This window comes from Pezoporus occidentalis, unplaced genomic scaffold, assembly GCF_034315485.1.
Source record: "Pezoporus occidentalis ecotype Australia unplaced genomic scaffold, CSIRO_AGI_Poc_V1 ctg104, whole genome shotgun sequence".
Classification (NCBI taxonomy): domain Eukaryota; kingdom Metazoa; phylum Chordata; class Aves; order Psittaciformes; family Psittacidae; genus Pezoporus; species Pezoporus occidentalis.
The window spans coordinates 641,611-663,980 of record NW_026912822.1 but is presented as its reverse complement, the minus strand read 5'-3'; the positions used below and the strand labels follow the sequence as shown (position 1 = coordinate 663,980).

Below are 22,370 nucleotides of genomic sequence, written 5' to 3'. Positions count from 1 at the left end.
ACGCTTCAGTTAATCTCTTGCGTATCATCTTACCGTAACGTGTTTTGCAGTATCAGAAACAGCTCCAGATTGGCAAATCATTTTAACCTGCATCCCTGCTGCACATTGGGAATTTCAGCAAGGCTCTGTGAAGTTCATAGCATCTTATCCTTGCTGCTACATATCTCCAGGGAAAACCTCTTCAGAGCTGGAATCTAGGCTCCAAGGAAACATCTTTCCAGATACCTCTCAGCTTTTGGGGCTGTGCTGCATTAGCAATACAATGTTCAGTGTGACCTATTTCAACAAAGAATGCGGTTCTATGTACACTAACGTGGAGATCTATTTCAATCCTTACTTGGTGTCTTCACATTGTTTCTGCAATTTCAAGGGTTTTTCCTTCAGCAACAGACAAAAAAAAGATGACTGAACTGTTGACGAATATTCACTCTTAAGCCTGAGTCTGAATAATTGCTTACCTTTTCTTCATGATCTACTGTAAAGTATTTTTTTTATCACTAACCCTCTTCGTGTTCTCACTAACCTCTTCTAAAAAACCTTCTGATCTACTGCTAACTCTTAATGCAATTCTACAAAATCCCTGCCTCTCTGTGGTCTTCTGATGTAATTTTCATGTGTTCAATTAAAGCCTGATCTAGTTTCTCTTTCCTTGCCTAGACACTGTCTCTGTCTTGCTCCAAACTTTATAAATTCTCTTCCAATGTAACCACATTGGGTTCCTATTTAATATGCCACTCAGCAAGTTTTTTAGAGAGAATCACAAACAATACATTGCAAGCTGAGCTTTCAGCATCAGATATCTCTTATAATCAATAACAGTACAGGTAAAGCTAACCAATAAATGCGTAGCAAAGCTTTCACCATGAGCAAGGAAGCAAATCCCACCCACTGTACCACAAGTCACTCAGCCTCTTACAAAGGACACTATCTCCTCATCTAACTGCAATCAGCCTGGCTGGCTGTTGTTTGAACAGGTGAAAACTGAACTCAGCAAATTCATGTGACTTTGAGTATAAATGGTGATACTCTGCAGGCAGAAAGACAAAGAAGATGTAGCATTTCCAATCTGATTATTTCCAGTACAATGTTTAGGTCTTATCCACCCTTACTTTTGATGACATCTTAGAGTGGGGGGAAGATACTCCATCATCTCTGAAAATTCTAGGCACCTCCTGTTTTTCTTGTTAACTACAAGGCTAAGTTGTAAGCAAGTAAAAAACCTGAAGCCTGTAAAAGCTCCTTGGTTTGAGATTGCTGAACTTGTTTGGAAAACACTTAAATTAGATCCAATTAGGTTTTAATCAGCCTAGTTGAAGAAATTATTCTTTTGGCTGCTTTCACAGGAAACTTGAGTTAAATGCAAATTATAGTTCTCTGATTGCTAGAGACTGGAGAAAAATACTTCCCCTTTTTCACTCTTAACAGCCTACTTCTCTATTTTTAATCAGAGCTGTTGAGTAGTCTGTCCTGGGCAAAGAAAGTCATGTATAGAAAGTGATTTGGAATTCATCTCTAATAATGTTTAATGAGCAATAGATACAGGATGGATTTTTGTTCCCATACAGCCCTTTTTGAATGCCATGTATAAACTGTGATTCAGTAAAAAAAGGCTTAGGTGTGAATAATGTTTGATCTACATCTGGCAAGTACAACTGCAGTCATTAAGCTGAGCTTTTGTGAGGCTCACTGCATGCTCATAAGCCAACTTAAATCTTAATGGCTAAGAAAGTTGCAAGTTTTACTAAGCTGGCAGAATCAAAATGAGGTTACAGGAGAAATCAAATTCCATGTAAATGAGTTAGCAGTACAGAAAAATGAAGTTACCAATCTATCACAGAATTATACATACGAATAGTCAAACACGTAAGCACAACTTAGTCATACAGAAAAATCAATTAGAACATGGCAAGCTTGGCAGCTGTGGTAAAGGTATGGCCTTAATTCTCTCTGATTTCCCATAAATGTTATGGAATAGGTCCTGATACCACTGTTCTCCTATAACAATCCATTCAGCTGTATTTTCATTGTGTCATCAAATCTTAAATTAACTTGGTGACTCTCAGCAGCAGAGTATTGGGGAAGGATAGACAGTTTTGTGTAATTGTGTTGAGAAACTTCCGTCCTCGCCGAGAAATCTATTTCCCATTCTATTAATATAAGACCTATTTAAGCAAACAAAAGTGAATGGAATTTGCCAGCCATGAAATGTAAACTTTATTCAAAAAGGGTTATTTCCTTCAGGCAAAATCCACGCAAAAGTTTTCTTGAAGACTGGGGCTCTACAGTAGCTCAGGGACACTGCGATTAACACTGGCACTTGTGGGAGAATTCAATGTACTTTGAAAGAAGGGGAATTTTAAGTTAAAAAGAGGAAGCGTCTTTTGACCACAGGGTGCTTGCTTTAAGCAGCACACACGTATTTGTGATAGGAAAGGGTTGATTTTTCTGTGTTTTGGGCATTCTGCTTATGGTGGAGGACAGGCACTGAGGACAGAGGAAAGAATGAACATTTCTGTTGTCAAGATCCGTATTAGAGTATTTTGCTGCCTCTGAGACGGGAAGCCTGGAGAAAGAAATAAGGTACTGCTTATTTGTTATACTTTAGAATTGTGATACTGCTTTATATTGAATGAGTTTGTTTCTTTATTTATCTAATAATAATCTGAGCAGTTTCAGAGGTAAGCGTTTGTCATGCTCCTATAAACGAGTAGGAGCATACGTTTGTAAAAATGTGGTTGCTTTTAGTAAAGTGACTCCACAGCTGATCTCTATTGCATTTGAGTCACAGCTGCTAATTGTACCAGCTCCACACACATCCCTTATTCCCTGGAGCAAGCTGACCAATCTATACCAGAAAGAGCCAGAGCCCATTCTGTAGTAGCAGCGACACGATTATTTCCTGAATTACTGGAGCAGGACATTTATAATCAGAAACTGGGCAAAAGGACCAAAGTGAACCTGCAGGGCATTTTCTTATTATGCACGTTATAAGGATGGTGCTCTTAATTTACACCAGTAAATAGGAGAATCAGGTCCTTCCTTCCAACTGTTGTAATGGTTGTGGTTGAAGGGAGGGACTGAAAACTAGGAGGCAAAACCTTTTCCTTAGCTTTGTAAATCAACGTGCCATGAGAAGTACTATGAGAAACCCAGTATGTGTCCCCAGAGTGATTTTTGCACTGAACTGAGAGCAGGAGGCTTATTTAACGGCACTTCTGAATATCGCATCTTCATTTAATAATTGAGATTAATTTATTGCAAGAAAAAGAAGCTCCTGCTCAGTGATCCTCCTGTTTAAGAAGCAGTATGACGTTTGTGGCACATGCCCACCTGATTTTGAAAGACACTTACTGAAAAAAAAGGTTATAATACCTGGGGACTGAAAATAAAAGATATTGTATAGCTGCTAATCCTTATTAGGATTGTTTGGGTATAAGTTAGGAATCAACTACAGATTCATCGTTTTGTGTACAGTACATATCTTGCCGTCAGAGGTGTCCTTGATACTGCCATTTGAGGTTATGCCTGTACTGCATTGTGTAGCCATGCTGCCATTTCCAGGCAAAGTGTCCTGTGCAGAAGTAGGAGGCTCAAAAGAGGGACAGCCTGGGAGTGGGCATTTGGATTCCCTCCTCTGTACAATGACTCTTGAGGAAACTCCACCAACTTACAGGTCTGTTAATGAACTGACATAGAATCATAGAGTCATTGAATAGTTAGGGTTGGAAAGGATCTTGAGATCATCCGGTTCCATCACCTGTCTGGAGCAGGGGTGCGCTCCTCTATTTCTCTGCAAAGTCAAACAAGGCAGAGTGGCCTGGTGAGAACTGAATCTGGCAATTGCTACTCCCCTACTGGCAAGTTTGTTTGACTAATCTTGAGGCAAGTGCAAGCACTGGGAAAGGAGGAAAAATGTCATCTGATGTGGTTAACTGTGATGCAGAAGCAGTTCAACCAACTTGCCAATTCTGTGGCCAAGTGTAGCTTAGAGTGTCGAACAAATACGTCAATCTACCCTGTCCTTTAGGTGGAACTCAGAATAAACACCACAGCTAATCCCAACAAATGTCTCATTCTGGCTGATAACTTTCTTCCCTTCTAAATGTCCCCGCAGTTTCACTTGTGTGGAGTACATGTTCGTGTCCTGGGCTTTGCTGTGGTGGCACTGTGCATCGTTAGGCAGTCGCTGTGCTCTCTTTCAGAGGTACCTGCTCTTCACTTGTGGATGAAGAATTCTGCTAGCAGAGGGAGTGGAATGCTCCATGATCTTTCAACCAAAGGTATTATTTAAGTAATTGGTGTTGTTTAATTGTTATTAAAAGACAGTTCTGGATGTTAGAACAAAGTGATACCAGAATCACAGAGAAAATCATAGTTCTTCTGAAGATCTTAGAGATAATAAAAGGATGTTATTGAAAGAGGCGATAGTGAGAAGGAATACAAAAGGCAAAAATCAGGGAGATAGAAGGTTTTTTTAATATAATAACAACATAATTAAACAACAACCCCAGAATTTTTAAATGTAGCTTAGAGTAAAAGATTGCTCTAAAAGACTGAGCAATAGAAAAGTTTAGCAATTGATTAATATAGTTCTGCTTTCTACCTGGATAAACACATAGGAATCACAAATTGCCTGGCAATGGTATGCTTTTAAAATGTGTCCATTGTTGGATAGTTATGTGGTTGTACAGCTTTGTGTTTGGGTTCAGGGCATCCTAGAATTCTCTGACCTTGCCATGTTAAGGGAATTTCTTTGGGTTGTGATTTCTTTTGATAAAGTCGGTTCAAATCAGCCTGCGTTTACAACATGGGAGAAGGATGCTGAATGCATCTTCTGGATGTCTCTAGGCTAGCTTTTGGGTCAGCAGTGGAAAGTCTTAGTCACACATGTCCTGTCTCCAGGAGACTCATGGAGCTACTCAGTGTTGAACAGGGTAGGAATTCTAGAAAAATTCCCTACACTAGAGGAGTCAAAAGAGTCGGTTTCTACTTCAGTATCTGGTTTTGTTTTGAGCTCATCATGAAACGTGGGGGAGGAGAGTCTTCCCATAGAAGATGTAAGATGTAAGGAGATGTACCTGATGTAAGAAAAAGAACTAATGCCATGTAAGAACATGTAAGAAAGGAATGTTTTGAAAGGTACTGAAGAAATTTAGGAGTCAAAGAGCACAGATTTGAAAGTGTCTTTCAAAAAATAGTTACTACATCCAAAACTGAAAACAGGAAAAAAGAGAGCAAATGAAAACCCAGGCAAGCATACCAGGCACAAAGCCCTTGTTTACTCCAAGACATTCATGCTTCTGTGTACACTGGGTTTTCATATGCTGAATTGGGAGGAGCAAGAGACAGAAAGCACAAGCCAATCTCAACATAAGTCACACTGGGCTTTCTGGCACTTGCCCTCAAAAGCAAAGGGAGTGAAGTAGTCTCTTTTTCATGAACATCAATCTTACAGTTCCTCAGTGGAGGCATCCCCCTATACTCAGCCAAGTGGGAACTACTTCTTGACTTTTCTGAGGCTGATTTGGGCAAAACAAAAGCAGTCACAAATAGGGTCAGTAAAGTGCATATACTCATATGGTTTCTTCTCCTTATGGTGATTTTGCTGCAGATAGTGACTAGAGGGTTGAGTGTGACTGCATACTGACAGAATTTCAACTAATACACTTCTCCATTTTTCATCTCTGACATCCACATGTGACTTGTAATTGTGAGTCATGGGGACATCTCCAGGAATGAGGAGGCTGACAAAGCCTCAAAAGGCAAGAAAGACACGCCACATAGTGCTAGCCTTATTTAGCAAGGGGAAATGACTGCCTCCCAATGGACTCACGTAATTCAGGATAACAGAGATAATTTGTAAGCCCCAGGTCTTTGAACCACTCCTATCTCATCAGTTATCACTGGCACTGTGAGAAAGTGCTGCTTCCACAGCTGGATGTACCCAGAAAAACTACACATACACACACACATACACATACACATACACATACACATACACATACACATACACATGCTCTGAAGTGGAGCAGAATGCTCATGCACTGGGCCATGGCCACTCTGAGGGCAGTTTGGTCTACACGTTTTGCCAGCAGCAGGCCATACCCCGAAGCAAAGTCTCTCTTTTTCCTCTTGTCCCCTTTGGCTGCTAAACAGGTCTGGAATACAACCAGTCTTTCAATGGCCTGCAGATATAAAAAAGAGAATTGAGCACGGAATGTGTATTGAATATGCCAACACAGAAACTGTGTAATCCACCTTCTTCCCCTCAGTCCTCTGCACACTGGCTCAAAGAATGTGCATTTGCTGGTTAAAGGCATCTTATAAAAAAGGGGGAAGAGAAGCTACTTGCCATACTGGAGTTTTAGTGACCCGATTCATGATTCAGCAGCTCTCACATAAGAGTTCAAGTAAGACAAGCCGCTTGCCACACTCAGTGACCTCTCTCTGAAGGGAACATGGGTGTACACCCCTCTGCAGACCCACAGGATCCTTCTTCATGCAGCATGCCTTCTCCTTGAAAACAACAGCCAGGAAACCATGTAGGAACCTTGAGGCTTCTGTCCTCACTGCTCCAAATCCAACCCATAAAGCAGGGCAAGCAGTGTTATCTGGTATTTTTCCCTGGGTTTTATTTCTCTCTAACTCTTTCTTTCAGTTCCAGTTTTGGTCTTTGCTGCTGTGAGACAGTGATTGCAAGACATGCCTAGCTATAGCAGTACCTTCCCTGCTTAGTTTCCAGTTGCTAAATCATTTTAATTTCTCTTCTAACACATATGCACTAGATAAAAAAATAAATAAGGGCTATCCTTTTTTTTTTACTTGAAGCAAAACTTCTTATTCACTGGAGGAAAAGCTGACTGCTGAGCAGGGGTTTCTGTAGTTTCCAGTGGCGGTTTGGCACAGGCGGTTTTATTTAGGCAGTCACTTGTGTGGTTTAATTCAGCGGGGCCCAGCCGAGAAGGAAAACCTCTTGACAAAAGTTCAGCATGTGAACTTTACCACAGGCAGCTTGAGCAGAAAGAGAATGATCTCCTACAACAATGGATTCCGCACAGGCCCTCCATCCTCTTTTGCTGGTAGATGGATCACTAAGAAAACTACCGGTGTCCCCCGAGACATTTGGGCTTCTTTCTCACCTTTCCTAAGAAAAGGCAGGATGAATCTGGTCTGGAAAAAATATTCACAGCTCTGTACATTATAGTACACAAAACCCATGGCAGCCAACTGAGGAACTATTGAACAGAAGAGACTCGGGCTCCTAGGGAACTGGGGTAAAGACTGCAGCAAACCAGCCATCCTGGGTTCAGTGTAACAGTTATTTATCTCCTCTCCCATAGCTGGTGCAGGGCTGTGTTTTTGACTTCAGCCTGAGAACAACACTGATAACACACTGATATCTTTAGTGGTTGCTAAGTAATGCTTACCCTGATCAAGGACTTTTCAGTCCCTCATGCTCTGCCAGTGAGATGGGGCACAAGAAGCCGAGAGGAAGCAAAGACAGGATGCCTGATCCAACTTAGCCAAATGGGTATTCCATACCACAGCACATCATGCCCAGTATAGAAACTAGTTACCCAGAAGGTCCAGATCACTGCTTGTGTAGGGCTGTGTATAGGTCGGCACGTGGTGAGCAATTGAGCTGTGCATCACTTGTGTTTATTGTTTTCTTTTCCTCTTCCACTTTTAGTTTTATATTCTCTCCCCTTGTTGTTTCACTTATCACTATTATTATTGGTGGTAGCAGTAGTAGTTTTGTGTTATACCTTAGTTGTTGGACTGTTCTTATCTCAACCCATGGGGTTTACATTCTTTCCATTCTCCTCCCCCTCCCTCCAGAGGGAGTGAGGGAAGAAGGTGGGGAGTGAGCAAGTGGCTGCATGGTCCTGAGTTACCAGTGAGTCTTAAACCATGACAGTGCTTTTTGGCACCCAGCATGGGGCATGAAGGGTTGAGATAACAACAGATCTGACCAGAGTGTGTCTGATCATATCTGTGATAAGCATTCACTGTTTCAGATTAATAGTCACTCATCACAATGTTGATTTATTTGCTCTCAGAGCTGTTGCGCTTGGTCTCAAGAGTTTCAGCATGTTGTACCTTACTTACAGCCAGTATTTACTGTTTTAGTGTTTATCACCTGGGGGGCCTGGGCTAAAGCTCTTGTTTCGCTGTACTTCATGGGAATGACTTGTAATGCAAGAGAATAGTTGATGCGGGCTGGCATGCATTGTCAACGTGATCACCTCTATACTTTGGGAGGCATGTAACGGGAATTGTTGACAATTACACCTCTTTCTTTTTCCCCCTTGGAAGGCCAGCCTGTGGAGGATACATCCTTCCCCCTTTTGACAAAAAGCAATCAGGAAGCTGTACTACTGTCGTGGTTTAAACCCAGTCAGGTAATTCGTTCACTCACTTCCCCCCCTTTTTCTTGCCCTCCCCCTGCTCCCGGAGGGACGGAGAGGAGAATCGAAAAGAATGCAACTCCCACGGGTTGAGATAAGAACAGTTTAGTAACTAAGGTATAACACAAATCACTACTGCTACCACCAATGATAATAATGATAAAGGAAATAACAAGGGAAGAGAATACATCATCTCACCACCAGCCGACCGATAACTCGCCCCCCAGGCCCAACCAAGCTCCGACCGATACCTCCTCCAACCCTGCAGTCCCCCAGCCCTTCCGGCTAACTCCCAGTTACATCCTGGGCATGACGTGCTGTGGTATGGAATACTTCCCCGGCTAGCCCGGGTCAGGCGCCCCGTCTCTGCTTCCTCACAGCCTCCCCTCCTCCCTGGCAGAGCATGAGCCTCACAGAGTCCTTGGTCAGGGTAAACATCACTTAGCAACAACCGAGAACATCGGCTTCACCAACACTGTTCTCAAACTGGAAGTCAAAACACAGCACTGTACCAGTTAACACAAAGGAAAAACATGACTGCTACTGCTGAACCCAGGACAACTACTAGTGAAGACAGAAGACAGCAATGTCACTGGTTTTAAACAGTGTGAGAGCTAAAGAGTTTTTACATCTGCTCCAGCAAAAGAGGATTCTTTGAAGCTGTTTAAAGGAGGAGAGTGAAGGACCTTAACAGTGGTGGTGTGGAGGCTTCTCCCAGATATATGGAAAAGACACAGGAAGAGCACAAATGTGCTACTAAAATGCAAACCAGCCACCACAGGCCAGTTAGATCCAGGTGCTGCTGTCACCCCAATGCATGGGAATGGCTTGTGGCTGTTTCCCAGGCTTATAGGCCCTTTACACCACATAGAATCATTTTTGTTTATGGGCTGTAGGGTTTTTTTCTTTTTATTTTAAAAAGATCCAGTTTCTTAACCACAAATTAAATGCTGTTTAGACTCAATTCTTTAAACCATACAGGATTTCTCTCAGTTATATTTTACTGATGTGAAGGATAGGTTCCTGTTACAATACTGAAGGTTAAACACTTCAGCACTCCCGGTAGCTGTCATCATCACGCTGTCTCTCTCACCGCCTCCTTCTATGTCACCCTCTCCTCCCCCTTTACTTTCAATTCCCCCTTCTTCCCCACACTGCCAGGACAAGCATGTTCCCCATTCCTCTTTCCTCTGCATGAGGTCTTTTGGGTATTCGTCCTGCCCTTTGCACCTCGGGGGCTCTCTATTCCTCCCATGGCATACCCTGTCTGCAGCAGTCCTGCACCACATCACCTTCTCTGTAAACCAGAGCTCTGTCATGGCATGTTTCTTGTTGCTAAAGGCTATGAAGCACACAGAAGTCTTTGCACCAGTATACAGGAAAAGGTGAGATTAACTTTCTCAATAGCCTCTCTTGCTAAAACTTCTTCCCGTTTTACCACTTCTTTGGGAGTACTGGAGAAGGTACTGGAATGTTTTCATATTTCATATTTCCTCATATCTCTTCATCAGGGACTGTAGCCATAGGACAAATGGTGAGGATTTCAAACTTAAACAGGGGAAGTTCAGGTTAGATATAAAGAAGAAGTTCTTTACTGTGAGGGTGGTGAGGTGCCGGAACAGGCTGCCCAGAGAAGTGGTAAATGCTCCATCCCTGGCAGTGTTCAAGGCCAGGTTGGATGAAGCCTTGGGTGACATGATTTATTGTGAGGTCTCCAAGCCCATGGCAGAGGGGTGGAACTGGATGATCTTAAGGTCCTTCTCAACCCAAACCATTCTGTGATTTTATGATTCTATGTTTCTGTGATTTCATATTCCTTTCATTCTTCCTTTTTACAGCATCATGGAGGTCTTCATACTCTTCCTTTATGCTATGATACTTCTCCCAGGTAAAAGGCACATTTTTAATTGTAAAAACTCTTTTGATTATTTGTGTCCTGCTATGTGGTACTTTCTCATCCACTAAAAAGCTCATTCCTTAGCAGTATTTAATGATTTCTGCTGCACAACCAAGGTCATATAGCCTATGTAATGTGTATTTAAATTGTGTGCAGGGACTCTATAAAATATATAGCAAGTACTTTCTCTCTTCAACTTTGTATCTTTACATTACACTTGCTTTACATTGCTCTTTAAATTTTTGATTTAAATCTTTCAAACGTGCGCATATCACCCCAGTACATTATAAAGGAAAGCAGTATTAAACTGAAACCTCAAAGTTTGATGTGGGACTACTGGAGTTCTAGACAGCTGCAGAGATCATTTTGCAGTCTGGTGCTGTTGAAGAGCAGTCAAATTTTGCACCAGGAGAAAGGCTATAAATCTTCTCCTCCTTTTGAACACAGCAGAGGTGTTTGTATCTTTTGGGACAGAGGAGACTTCATTTCCCATTCCAAGAAAAGATAGTCTTCCTGGCCCATCACCACCCATAACAGTGGTTACATGCACTGAGGAAAGTAAGGGAAAAATCATCCCTTAGGTACTACAGTTCGTCCTTTCCTTGCATGAAGGCATAACTGTGTTTATTGACTATTTCTATTCACAAGATCAGCAACAGAGCAATTAAATCTGACATTTAATTTGTCATCAAAATCTAGATTAATTACAGAAGAGTTAAATCTGACATTTAATGTGTCATTAAACTTTAGATTAATTCTTCATGAGACTGAAAGTGTTCACCTGTTTCTGACCTACTGGTCATATATTCCCTAGACACCAGCATTTACCACACACTGTGCACTTCACATTGTCTTCAAAACTGCAGTGCTGTGTTCTTTTATTAGGAGAACAAACTCAACTTTTTAAAAAGAAGTTATGCATCTCTCTCCTTTATGGCAGCATTTCATTATCCTTGGGATGCTGTACTCAGGGTGCAAGAATGGTTTGGACCTTTTGCCTGCAGATAAGTATAGATGCTTGCAGCCTCTGTGTAGTAGGCCTTCCTTGGAGAGTAAAATATAGAAAGGAAAACAAGAAACAGTTTTATGACCTGAAGTCCACAAGACTAAGTGAGTCAGTTTGAAGAACTACATGTCTTGTCATACCTAGTGGGAGCATTTGTGTGTAAATGCTGGCAGTTTACTGCTGCTGTCATTAAGTCTTGCCTGTGTGAGTGCAAATACTTGGTGTTCTTCTGTAGCTGATGGAAATCTTCTTTGTCGAAGGTACCACTGGCACCGTGCATCAGGTGAAGTCATTTCTCAACCACACTGCATACCTATCCTGCTATTTTCCAAACTCTCAAAAAAGTGACATAAAGAATTTAATAGTTTTTTGGCAAAAAGGCCACGAAGTGGTGCATGAAGTGTACTACGGCCAAGAAAAACATGATAATATTAGTCCTGAATATAAAAATCGCACCAAGATGGATATGGACAAATGGACCTTGCAGCTGTTAAATGCAGGGATTGTGGATGAGGGACTGTATACGTGTATCATACAGCAGAGAGTTAAAGGAATTTCAAGTGTCATACATCAGTCTGAGTGCTTACTGCACATCATTGGTAAGTAAGCTCTTCTAATTGTCATCTGGTCTAGGGATTGGTGGGTTTTTGGGGGGAGGGGGCCTCTGTCACTTTGTTCAGTCCAGAAATATCTGGTATTGCCCCCAACTCACCGAAGATGTACCTGCACTGGAGCTGGATTTCTAAATCATAGAATCATAGAATAGTTTGGTTTGAAAGGACCTCAAGATCATCTAGTTACAAGCCCCTTGCCAGGGGCAGGGATGCCTCACCCTAGACCATGTCACCCAAGGTTGTCCAGCCTGGCCTTGAACACTGCCAGGGATGGAGCATTTACCACTTCTTGGGCAGCTTCTGCCAGTGCCTCACCACCCTCTCAGTAAACAGCTTCTTCCTCATGTTCAACCTGAACTTCCCCTGTTTAAGTTTGAAATCCTCAGCTCTAAATGAAATGTTCTCAGGTGAAAGGAATCAGAAGAAGTAGAAAATGAGGTAATAATTTGCTCAATATTTTATATTCCTGAATCCCACCCTTTCATAGTTGTAGTGAAAACCATTCTGCCTTCTTCCTCTTGCCTCCTGGAAGTTTTATGGCTTTTAGGACTCTGGAAAATACAGTTCTTCATTTGCATCTGATGCACTACCTTCTATTAAAAGTAGCAGTAGTTATCATCGTTGGTGGTAAATTACAGTTGGAACATAAGATTTCTGTGAACACACAGCTATTTTATGATCATATAAATCACAGAGAAAATAAGAAAAGAGCAATTTACGTGGAGGAGTAGAAATTCATATGTTCAGTTAGAAGAAGACTGAAAATACTCTGAGGAAAAAATGCATGCATTGATGAGATTAAACTTGATTTCTTCTGTGTTATCAGACGAAAAGGCGGCAGATCTTTTAACAGGAGAATGGAAGGGAGAAAGCAATCTTTTCCCAATATCTTCCAGTATTTTTAGTAATTCCTAAGATATTTTCCTATGGTTTTTCTATTTTAAATTGTTCTGTTAGTAACCTTAGTCCCTACGCCTGTGTTCTCTCTTCCACTGTGATCGTGCATTAATAACAACTTCTTCTAACTTCCACTGGTGTTTTCAGGCCTCAGGATACTGTTTCAAAAGAGAACAGGCCATGTGTAACTGCAGCCAAAACCAGAGTATCAGGATGTCTGAGCCTATTTAGCTTTGTGCTACCAGCAAGAGTTCTCTCAATCCACAGATAGAAAACCTAGATTGTTAATTTTGATCCTCCCAGAATCTACTTGACAAGTATTTTCAGCAAAGTTTTATAACTCAGAAACTCACAATGTGCACTCAGGATCAAGGCTTCCAATTTGAGGGAATCTGAGCATCAACTGCTCAGTTAATTCAAGCAGTTCGTTGTAGCTTAGCCAGCATCTGAGCAACATGTTACAGAAGTCTCACAGTTAGGCACTGAAACTCTCCTAGACCTTTCAAGGAAGACTGTTTTAAACTGTGTACTGCTGTTTTCCTTCCAAATGACTCTGTTCAATAAGCTCCCAAAGGAAGAAGCAGCATAAAATCATATTTAATAAAATTAGAAGGAAAATACGAATGTTGAAATGTACTTGTGCTAACTTACTGTTTCTTAAGTAGAGTCTCGTATAGAAGGCTTTTTGTAGTGTGAGGTGTTACACTTAAAATGGGTGTTAGAAAGACTGAGTGCTGTACAAGAATGACAGGACAGTTATCCAAAGTTATCTCTCTTGATCACTTGGTTACCTAGCCCTTTCAGAAATACAGAAGTACCTTCTGATACGGTTTACATGTGTTATTTATATATATTATATTAGGCAAATATACAGATAGATATATGTATAATAAGTATATATGTATAAATCATCCCACAGCCAGGATGATTTATATAAGAGCACGAACACGTATCTTTCTCCAGAAGGTATGGTGGGCTTCACAATGGAAAGCTTTGGCACTTGAAAAAAGCAAGGTAGGGACCATGGGGACAAGCAACTTAACTGGAAATTCTGCTGCTATAGCATGTCTCTAGTGATTCTTTTGGACGGATCAATAAGGGAAGTAGGTGAGACTAGGGAAGCTTTTTCAAACTATGTGCTAGGAATAAAACTGATGTCAAGAGAGACATAAAATTTGTGTCCTCATTTTAAAAGGGATGTTAGAAAACCTACAAGCATAAAAAAAGCTCTGCTAGAGTTATCTGAAGGCTGGAAAATTACAGTCCAACTGGAGACATTAAAAGATCAATCTGATTACACAGAAATCTGAGAGGAGACTGGGTTTTCGGAGTGTGGGAACCTGAAATGCACATAAAACACGGGATATTGAAGAAAAAGCTAATTTGCTTAGTGAAGATATAAAAACAATCAGCAGCTAAAAGTAAGGGAAATTGTCACTTTAGAAAATAGAACAAAACCAGTTAAGCTGATTAAGCCATTGAGAAGAATATTAAGGGCTTGATGGATCTGTTGTCTCTTGAGGTATTTAAATCTAAGCCCATAGTGGTTTTGGAAGATATGTTATCTTTAAATACAAAAGACTTCCTGAAACAGGCTTCTCTGTTAACAATCCAAAACTCACAAATACATTGCCCATACCCTGCATGCAACCAACGGCACTTTTCAGTAAATTGAGGTTCCCAGAAGCCATAAACCAAAAGTGCTTTGATCAGGGTACATTCCTCTGCTTCTACTTGTTTACTGTCAATAGGATTGAAACTCTTAAATCACTGGGATGATTTGGCAAATTTCATAGGCATGGAATACATTCCTGCTCTCCCTATAAAATGCCAAGAAGAGAATAAATACTGTAGACCAGAAGCTGGAGTGAGCAGTCAGCTATGCAACTCAGATCTTGAGGAGAAAGAGGAAGTCTGAGCTTTCCTGAGGGACAGTTTAACTAAATTTAACTAAATAAAGAAGGTGGGGGGTTTTCCATTTTGAATTCACAGCCATGGATTTTCTTGGAATTTAAGTGAGTAAGCTAAATCCTGCTCCATATGTGTTGGTATAGAGCAAATAAAGTAGCATTATATTTCTTTATTCATCCATACTAACAATTCACTAGGGCAAGGGTTGGAGCCTGGATCCAACACATTTGAGCAAGTGTGCAAAAGAGGTCTCTTAGGGTCTCTTAGGCTCATATTTTTCTAAGAATCCTTTTCCCCTTCTCCAGTATCTCTCCATATTGTCTTTAGTCCTGTTGCCAGTAACGTATTGAAGTATTCTCAATGAGTCTTGAGTCTGTTTCTTGGGTTCTGGTTTTGTGGTTGATTGATTTTAACTTGCTATATGCCAATGTGCAGTCAGTATTATGTCTGCATTCTCTCCTTTTCCTTTATAGTTTGCTATTTCCACTGTGACCTTTTAACGAAAGGAATCCTGGTTTGGGAATATTTGGTAGATTATTTAATAAAGAGTACTTCCATTTAGCATTCATATTCATAGACCCATTGTCTGGCTGATCAGACTTATGTCCTTGAAACATTCTGCAGACAAGGAGAAGCAAGTTCAGACACACACCAGAACAAACCCTTCTTGGGACTCCAATTGTTTTCCTAAGAAAATTGCTTAGACTTGCTCCTGCCTAAAAATCTTAAATAACTGGAAGGAACTGTCATGAGATGCAGTATGTCTGACTCATGATGCTTTCTCTTTGGTCTATTTCAGCCAACTATAGTCAACCTGAGATAGCATGGCTGCACAAAGGGGAACTAAAGCCCAATGAATATTTGAAGCTTTGCTGTTCTTCCAGTGGAGGTTATCCAGAGCCCAAGCAAATGACTTGGTTAATTTCACATGAAAACAGAACACACAGGCTTATGAATTACATGGATATCTCACAGGATGCTGTAACAAAGCTGTACAATGTTACTACCAATCTGAATACCACTGTTCCTACAAACACCCTTACTAATATCAGCTGCTTGCTTCACCTTGGAGAGGAGCTGGGGAGCCTTGTCTCAGTGCCACTAGGCATAGGTGAGTGCCCATTTGCCTTTTCCACTTTTTTCATGGGTTGGAAAAGGGCACATTGTAGTAGAGCTAATAACAACAGCATAGTCAAGTCAGAGAATAAACACTAAGTAGCAGTAGGAGTTGATTACAAGGGTTGTATGTTCTCTATCCAGTTCACCAACACCCACAGCCACCAAATTCCCTCTTCTTTCCATATGGGAAGTCTTATTACAGCAAGAATTGGGCACAGAGAAGGAAGGTTACTGCTGCACAATCCGGAACACAGTCCTGTTTGTCACCTCCATAGATGCTGCTGTAATAAGCAACAAAGCAAGCTGGATGTCTCCATTAGGTGTCAACCAGTCTCCAGAGGTGACAGCTGTTGAGAGATGTTGCCACTTCACAGGATTAGAGAACTGCTCAGATTGGAAGAGGCATCTGGAGATTATCCAGGTCAAGTGCTCTGCCCAAAGCAGGGTTAATAGGTAGTGCAGGGCCTTATTCAGTTGAGTTTAAAATATCTCCCAGGATAACTTCTCTCAGCAAACTGTTCCAGTGTTTGATCACCCTGACAGTAAAAATGTGGGTTTTTTTTTCCCTGATGTTTAAGTACTTGAACTGAATCACTCCTTAGAGAGAGATAGAAGGCTAAACAGAAATGTCCCTTGGATCAGATTTGGCTCAAAATCTGCCAAAGAGACTGTGCTGAGTTTTAGCGTAAAGGCCATGAAATTTTTGCCTAGTCTTAGAAGCATTCCTGGCGGTTTTCATAATTTTTGGCAGGACAAAATATGCATTCCAAAATTGCTATCTGGGGATTTTTTTTCTCTAAGATTGTCTCTTTTTTTTTTTCACACACTGCTTGCAAGAAGAAGCTGGGGACCTGAATTCCAATAAGGCTTTTCTGCTGGATCATCTCAGGGTTCCACATGGCTGATCCTCTTTAAAATAAAGCTGATTTTATTTGTCTCCTAGGAAAGGAAAACACCCTTTGACATATTTTTATTTGCAAACTACAGCACAAACACATCAAAATAAAGACAATTCCCACTTTGGTCATAAGTTCATTTGGCTTGCACATGTTTCCTTTAGACAGCATTGAAGATGGAGAGCCGTGCTTCAACTGACAGGAACAGGGAGCCAAGAGGGAATGGCAGAATTGCAGGAAAGCCTGCTAGGGTAGTATAGGCATGCACCTTACTACTGCAAATGTAGTAGATAAAAGAAGTAAATAAAAGAAGCTTGCCACTTGTTCTGAAAAAGTTCCAGGGTGCTGTTTTCTTCATATAAATCTAGCTACAGGGTTAAGTCATCAGTGCTCGATGTGACAAACTGCCTCTGATGGCCTGACATTCTAGCATTTTTAAATAGCATTAAAATACAATACAGAAGTCTTCTGAGGTTTGCACCGCTCTACATGAGTGTTAACATGGCTATATTAGCTATATTAGCTAATATACCTATTAACTATATTAACTCTACAGCTATAGTGCTGCATCCTCCTCTTCCCTACTGAATTCTTCTCTCCTCTCTGGCCCTATGAAAGTAGTCACTTGATAAGCAGTGATGGTGGGTAAGAAACCAGGAACTCCACATAAAAATAAGCTCTGTTTGGCAATAACTGAAGCTCTACCTGTTCCTAACCTTAGCAACCAAAATCTCAAAAGCACAATAACCAGAAATAGAGGGAAACTCCCTTGATTCTCTGCTACTTTCACATCCTTTATGGCATTTCATTAGGCTTTGACCATCATTTACACAAATACCCAGTAGTAACATATCCCAGGTCCTTCAAACTTGCACAGTAGCACAGAGCAGCATTAGCACAGTAGTTGCCTCGTAGGCTCTTGTATTAAGTTGCTGATCTCTCACCTGTTACCCAAATATCATAAAGAGTACTTTGCCTTACTGTTGTTGAAGTGGCCGCTAAGACCTGAGAGTTTCCCTAGTTATTGGAAATGGAAAGAAAACATTGGAGAATGATTTATTTGCAATATTAAAGCACTGTAAAAGCAAAGGATGCTGAGGGCCTTTCCCTACATTTCTAATTCACATAACTTTGGGATAGAGTGTTTCAGTTAATAGTCACCAAATTAAATCTTTGTTGTGTGTATCTCCTATGTTTTCTTATTCAGAGATAATTCAAGAGGAAGAAATAGAGCAAGTGAAGATACATTTCTTTGGCCCACTTATAGCTGTGATTGTACTGGTCACAATTCTTCTAGGTTTTGTGATCTTGAGGAACAGAAATATCTCATCCAGCAACCAGAGTAAGTTATTACTTCTCATTCAGTTCTACTGTCCCTCAAGTCACAGACTTTGCTCTTTGCAATTATCCCTTGACCTACAATCAAGATGCTGACAGAAAGTTAGATTTCATGCTGGATTTAAGCTAAACATTCTTGGGCAATTCAGTTCCTGCAACAACTTAGTCCATCCAGCAGCAAGTCAAAATATCTTTCTCCTGTCTTGTCCTGGGATCCACTTCTCTCTCCACTTTGTGCTCTGTGAGACTGCCAGGTACCAGCTTACCATTTTCTGCAGTTTCATCCCTTTCTTTTTCCTGGGGTTTGGGTTTTGGTTTGGTGGTTTTCTTTTTTTTGGTTTGTTTTTTTTTGGTGGATGTGGCTCATAAAATCATTGAACTGTAGAAACATTTCTTGTCCATCACCATTTATAAGAAAGGTGGTGCTGGGTGAGAGATGAGATGACATTTCTGTCAAGTGCAAGTATCTCTGTCAACGCAGAGCTGAAGGGTCAAGGCATTGCTCCACCACAGGCAGCCCAACTCTGGGCCGCAATAATCATCTTGTACTAGGAACAGAATTTGAACTTTGCATTGCATTTTTCTGTTTTGTTTCAAGACTGGGTCTCAGCTGTCCAGGGTTTGTTCTGCACTTAAAGTATCCTTTTGCTGATGTTAGAGTCTACTCTTTCTTTCTTATAGCAAGAGGGAAATGCGTTCCTCACAGTCCTGTTTCCTTACACAGCCAAGTCTTGAGCCCTACCTCATTCTTCCTCCAAATCCTAAGATAATTAAGACATTTACTATGAACTCTCTTTCCGCTCCAATTTCTCACGTTTCTGTAAATCACATATTCATCTATTTTAGGTGTCAGTCTAGCAGTCTAGAAGCTATCAAGCTTGAAACTGCAGCCATCAGCCAGACTGCTGACTGGAAACCATCTCTGCACATAGCAAGGCCTGAGGTCCTGTGTTCTTACATGGTGTGCCAGAAAAAGAATCCTCCCCAGATATCCTACAGAGCAACATGCAACATTTTTGCCTGATGGTTGAAATACACTGTCCAGTGATCTCTGCTTTTATTTTTGTTCCAGAATGTAGTAAATACGATGCTCTGCCTGTCTGCATGACTACCTTTTGGCTGTATCTTCCATTACATCCTGTGACATTGTAAAACCCTGAGAGTCAATGAAGAAAGCAGAGCTGTGTGGGTTTCAGAAGATTCAGAAATAATAGAAAGTGTTAGGCCACAATCTGTGAATCACAGCCATCACTGGAAACATGATCAGAGGCAGGTTATTAATTATGAACCATAAATGCTTTTGGGATAGCCAGTGTGACTTTGTACCAGTAACTTTCTTGTAAAGCTCCACCACAGAAAGAGGAAATCCCCACCCTCTGAGATAAGCTGCACAATTCCTATGAGGCCTCTGAAACTAGACATCACCTGAAGGAAAGACTCGCTTTAAACATAATTGCTGGTTATCCTTTTTTTAGTGTCTTCCAAGCTTAATAAGCCCAGACAGTTAGTTCCTGGACTTTCTGAAATTGTGACTGGATCCTGTACTATTTCTGGTGGATGCAGGGATAGAAAATGAAAGCACGAGGTACCATTCATATGTGTAGAAATCTACATATGCAAAATTAAGCTAATCATATAATGAAAAAATATAAGTAGATTTTCTTCCAATTTGTTTGACTGTGTTCTCCTTTTCTGAAGCTTGCTTCAACCGCTGAGGATAGAGCAATCCATACACTGTGGTATGCCCAGCTATCGGAAGTAGTTTTAACTGTCAGAAAAGATTCTCCGTTTCACTCAGAATGTGCCAGTTCTCCAATCTTGAACAATCTCTGCACTTTACATTCTTCAACAGCATTGATATCTTCCAAGAGGAAGAATGCAGCAGAACTGAGATAGAATTCTGCTGAGGTCTTCATTATGTTTGTATGGCCTGATATTTTCAGCAGGAGCAGGGACATTACCATCACATTGCAAGACAAGTTCCAATGTGTTGAAATTTTCAGTCTAGGGACTTAGAATTTCCATGGTTTCTGCTGGGTACAAATACTTTTTTCTGTCAAATGATGTGAGTTGCTAGATTCCACCTAAATTTTTACTCCACTTTCAAGTGTGTGAGAGAATTTGCATGCCCTTTTGTGTCAGCTAAACCATTTGGGAGTCAGTTTATTAAGCTATTACACTAACATCCCAAATATTGACATTCAGATTAATATCATTCAAATTTTATTAAAAGTTAAAGTTTTTATTTTTATGTAAAAGTTTATATTTGTTAGTAAACTTATTTAATGACTTAATAAAATACATGTCTTTTTCTGTGTTGGTGTTTTATTCTCCTTCCACTAAAGCATGAAGGAAATACCCACATTTGCTGTTCTCAGGGAGGAAAAACTCCCAGGATTATTTCTTGGAAGCAAATGAATAAAAGAGGAATTGCTGCAATGACCAAGAATGGCACAGCTGAAGGTTTCATTCATGGAGCTGGATATATGTACGTGATATATCCGTGTATTCATACCTCCTTGATTTATTGACATCTTCACCTCAAAGATTAGATTAATTGCAGTCTGAAAACTGGGCCTTTTGATTCTATGCTGCAGATTGTCAAATGCATCTCCAGTGGGTCACACAATCTTTAACAGGATTAACATTTGGTTCGTTAAATAAAGCATGTGTTGAACCATTAGGTGTACTAAGTCAGGCAGATGCTCACTAGATTTGTGTTGTCTCTCCTGCCTTTTTTAACACATGCTGTAATTCAGTTGATCTTTCTCAACATTTTCCCTTCCCACCTAAGTCATCCACCTCAAATCCTCACTAACATTGAGGTTCAAAACAATAGCTAAAACCTGCTTTGCTCCTACCCAAAAAAGCTTTGTGGGTCTTTTGTCTTCTGTATGCCTAGATTAACAAATGCACACATACACTCTCGAGCTCACAGTCTCGGAACTCCCTTACCAGTCCCTAAATTCTGATGTGCTGGTCAGCTTTCTGCAATGAGGGGAAAAGCCCTTCACCATGTTTTCCCATAGGAGAAAACCAATCAATCAGCAGCTTCTCCACAATGGAGAAGGTATCTGGAAATCTATGCTAGGACTCAAAAGTCCTACTCTAGAAAAATTCACTTAGCAAAAAAAAAAAAGAATTATGAGAGCTTGGAATTCAACAGGTTTTGCAACGTGTCATAGTACCTCTGAGGGGGCTTTTCACCCCAGTACACTGTCCACTATCACTATCAGCAGTTGTAACTAGTGACAAAAAGCCACACACATGGTTTCTTCATGTTTTCTTCTGACAACTCCCTTCCATCCTTAATTTGTTCCCCATCAGTGAAGTTGTTGGTTTTCTCCCTTGCCATCCCTCTGCTTTAGGCTACCAACCTCCTTCTTTTACCTGCTCAATTTCTCTGCCTCCTCTTTCCTTGCGCTTAAAACCAACTGTATTCCCCACCTGCAGCTAAAGGCAGTTCAGGGGGAAAGAAGCAGAAGGGCTTCAGGGAAATCGTAGTTTGTGTCTCTCTGTTCAAATGCATTAATCCTCTGCAACAAGCAGGCGTAACGAGCACAGTAGCAAGGCACAAGAAAAACATAGCCACTTTGTTCGCATTTCTGTCCTCCATATGAATTCATTCAGGTTTCCAGGTTATCTCCTCACCCACTTTGTAGTCTTTTCTTTGACAGCATGCTTTCAGACATTTAGTGACTCCATAAACATGGCAAGCAAACAAATGAGTGCACGCTCGCTACATACCACAGCATGGAACAGCTTCACTTAAAAACACCATTCCTTTATTTCTAGGCAGAACATCGTGAATACCAGAAAATGCTAACAAAGAAATGGAAATGGTGTGTTAAACCAGTAAACAATGCCCTAAAGCATACCTGTCATCAGACTTGTGATAAATTGCTTTAGGTTCACTGAAAACCCACAGAATAGTTGATGTTGGAATGGACCTGTGGAGATTATCCAGTTCAACCCCCCTGCTCAGGCCTGGAGCAAGTTGCAGAGGTTCAAGTCCAGACAGCTTCTGAGCATCTCTGAGGAGGGAGACTCCACGACCTGTCAGGGCAACATGCTGCAGGGCTCGGTCACCCCTTTCAATAAGAAAGGGGTGACCGAGCCTCTGTTCCTTGTGTTCAGAGGGCAGCTTCTGGGTTTCAGTTTGTGCCCATCGACTCTGGTACTGTCAGTGGGCACAAACAGCACCTTTTTCACACTGCCCCTTCAGGCATGTATACACACTGAGATCTCCCTGGGGCTTCTCTTCTCCAGGCTAAACAGTCCCGG

General features: G+C 41.0%; 1 protein-coding gene across 3 annotated transcripts; it reads left to right on the top strand.

The window, feature by feature from the left end:
• The first annotated feature begins 2,173 nt into the window (after positions 1–2,173).
• On the top strand, positions 2,174–20,397 carry CD86 (CD86 molecule). 3 transcript variants are annotated; one of them, XM_062618068.1, is made up of 7 exons: positions 2,174–2,580; positions 3,562–3,673; positions 10,247–10,296; positions 11,572–11,910; positions 15,533–15,844; positions 17,956–18,090; positions 18,933–20,397. In XM_062618068.1, exons 2-7 carry the CDS (start codon positions 3,642–3,644, stop codon positions 18,950–18,952), a joined length of 888 nt encoding a protein of 295 aa, XP_062474052.1. In that variant the 5' UTR covers positions 2,174–2,580; positions 3,562–3,641; the 3' UTR covers positions 18,953–20,397. The 3 variants fall into 3 exon arrangements, with proteins under 3 accessions (XP_062474052.1, XP_062474070.1, XP_062474061.1); XM_062618086.1 differs by lacking the exon at positions 3,562–3,673 and having other exon boundaries at positions 2,176–2,580; XM_062618077.1 differs by lacking the exons at positions 2,174–2,580; positions 3,562–3,673 and adding an exon at positions 4,142–4,280.
• The last annotated feature ends 1,973 nt before the right edge of the window (positions 20,398–22,370 follow it).

Bases quoted from the DNA above. Each gene is read 5' to 3' on its own strand.
- CD86 (XM_062618068.1), top strand. From the start codon at position 3,642: ATGACTCTTGAGGAAACTCCACCAACTTACAG. The intron at 3,674-10,246 runs GTCTGTTAATGA...TCCTTTTTACAG, and splicing joins GAAACTCCACCAACTTACAG to CATCATGGAGGTCTTCATAC. The intron at 10,297-11,571 runs GTAAAAGGCACA...TCTTTGTCGAAG, and splicing joins TGCTATGATACTTCTCCCAG to GTACCACTGGCACCGTGCAT.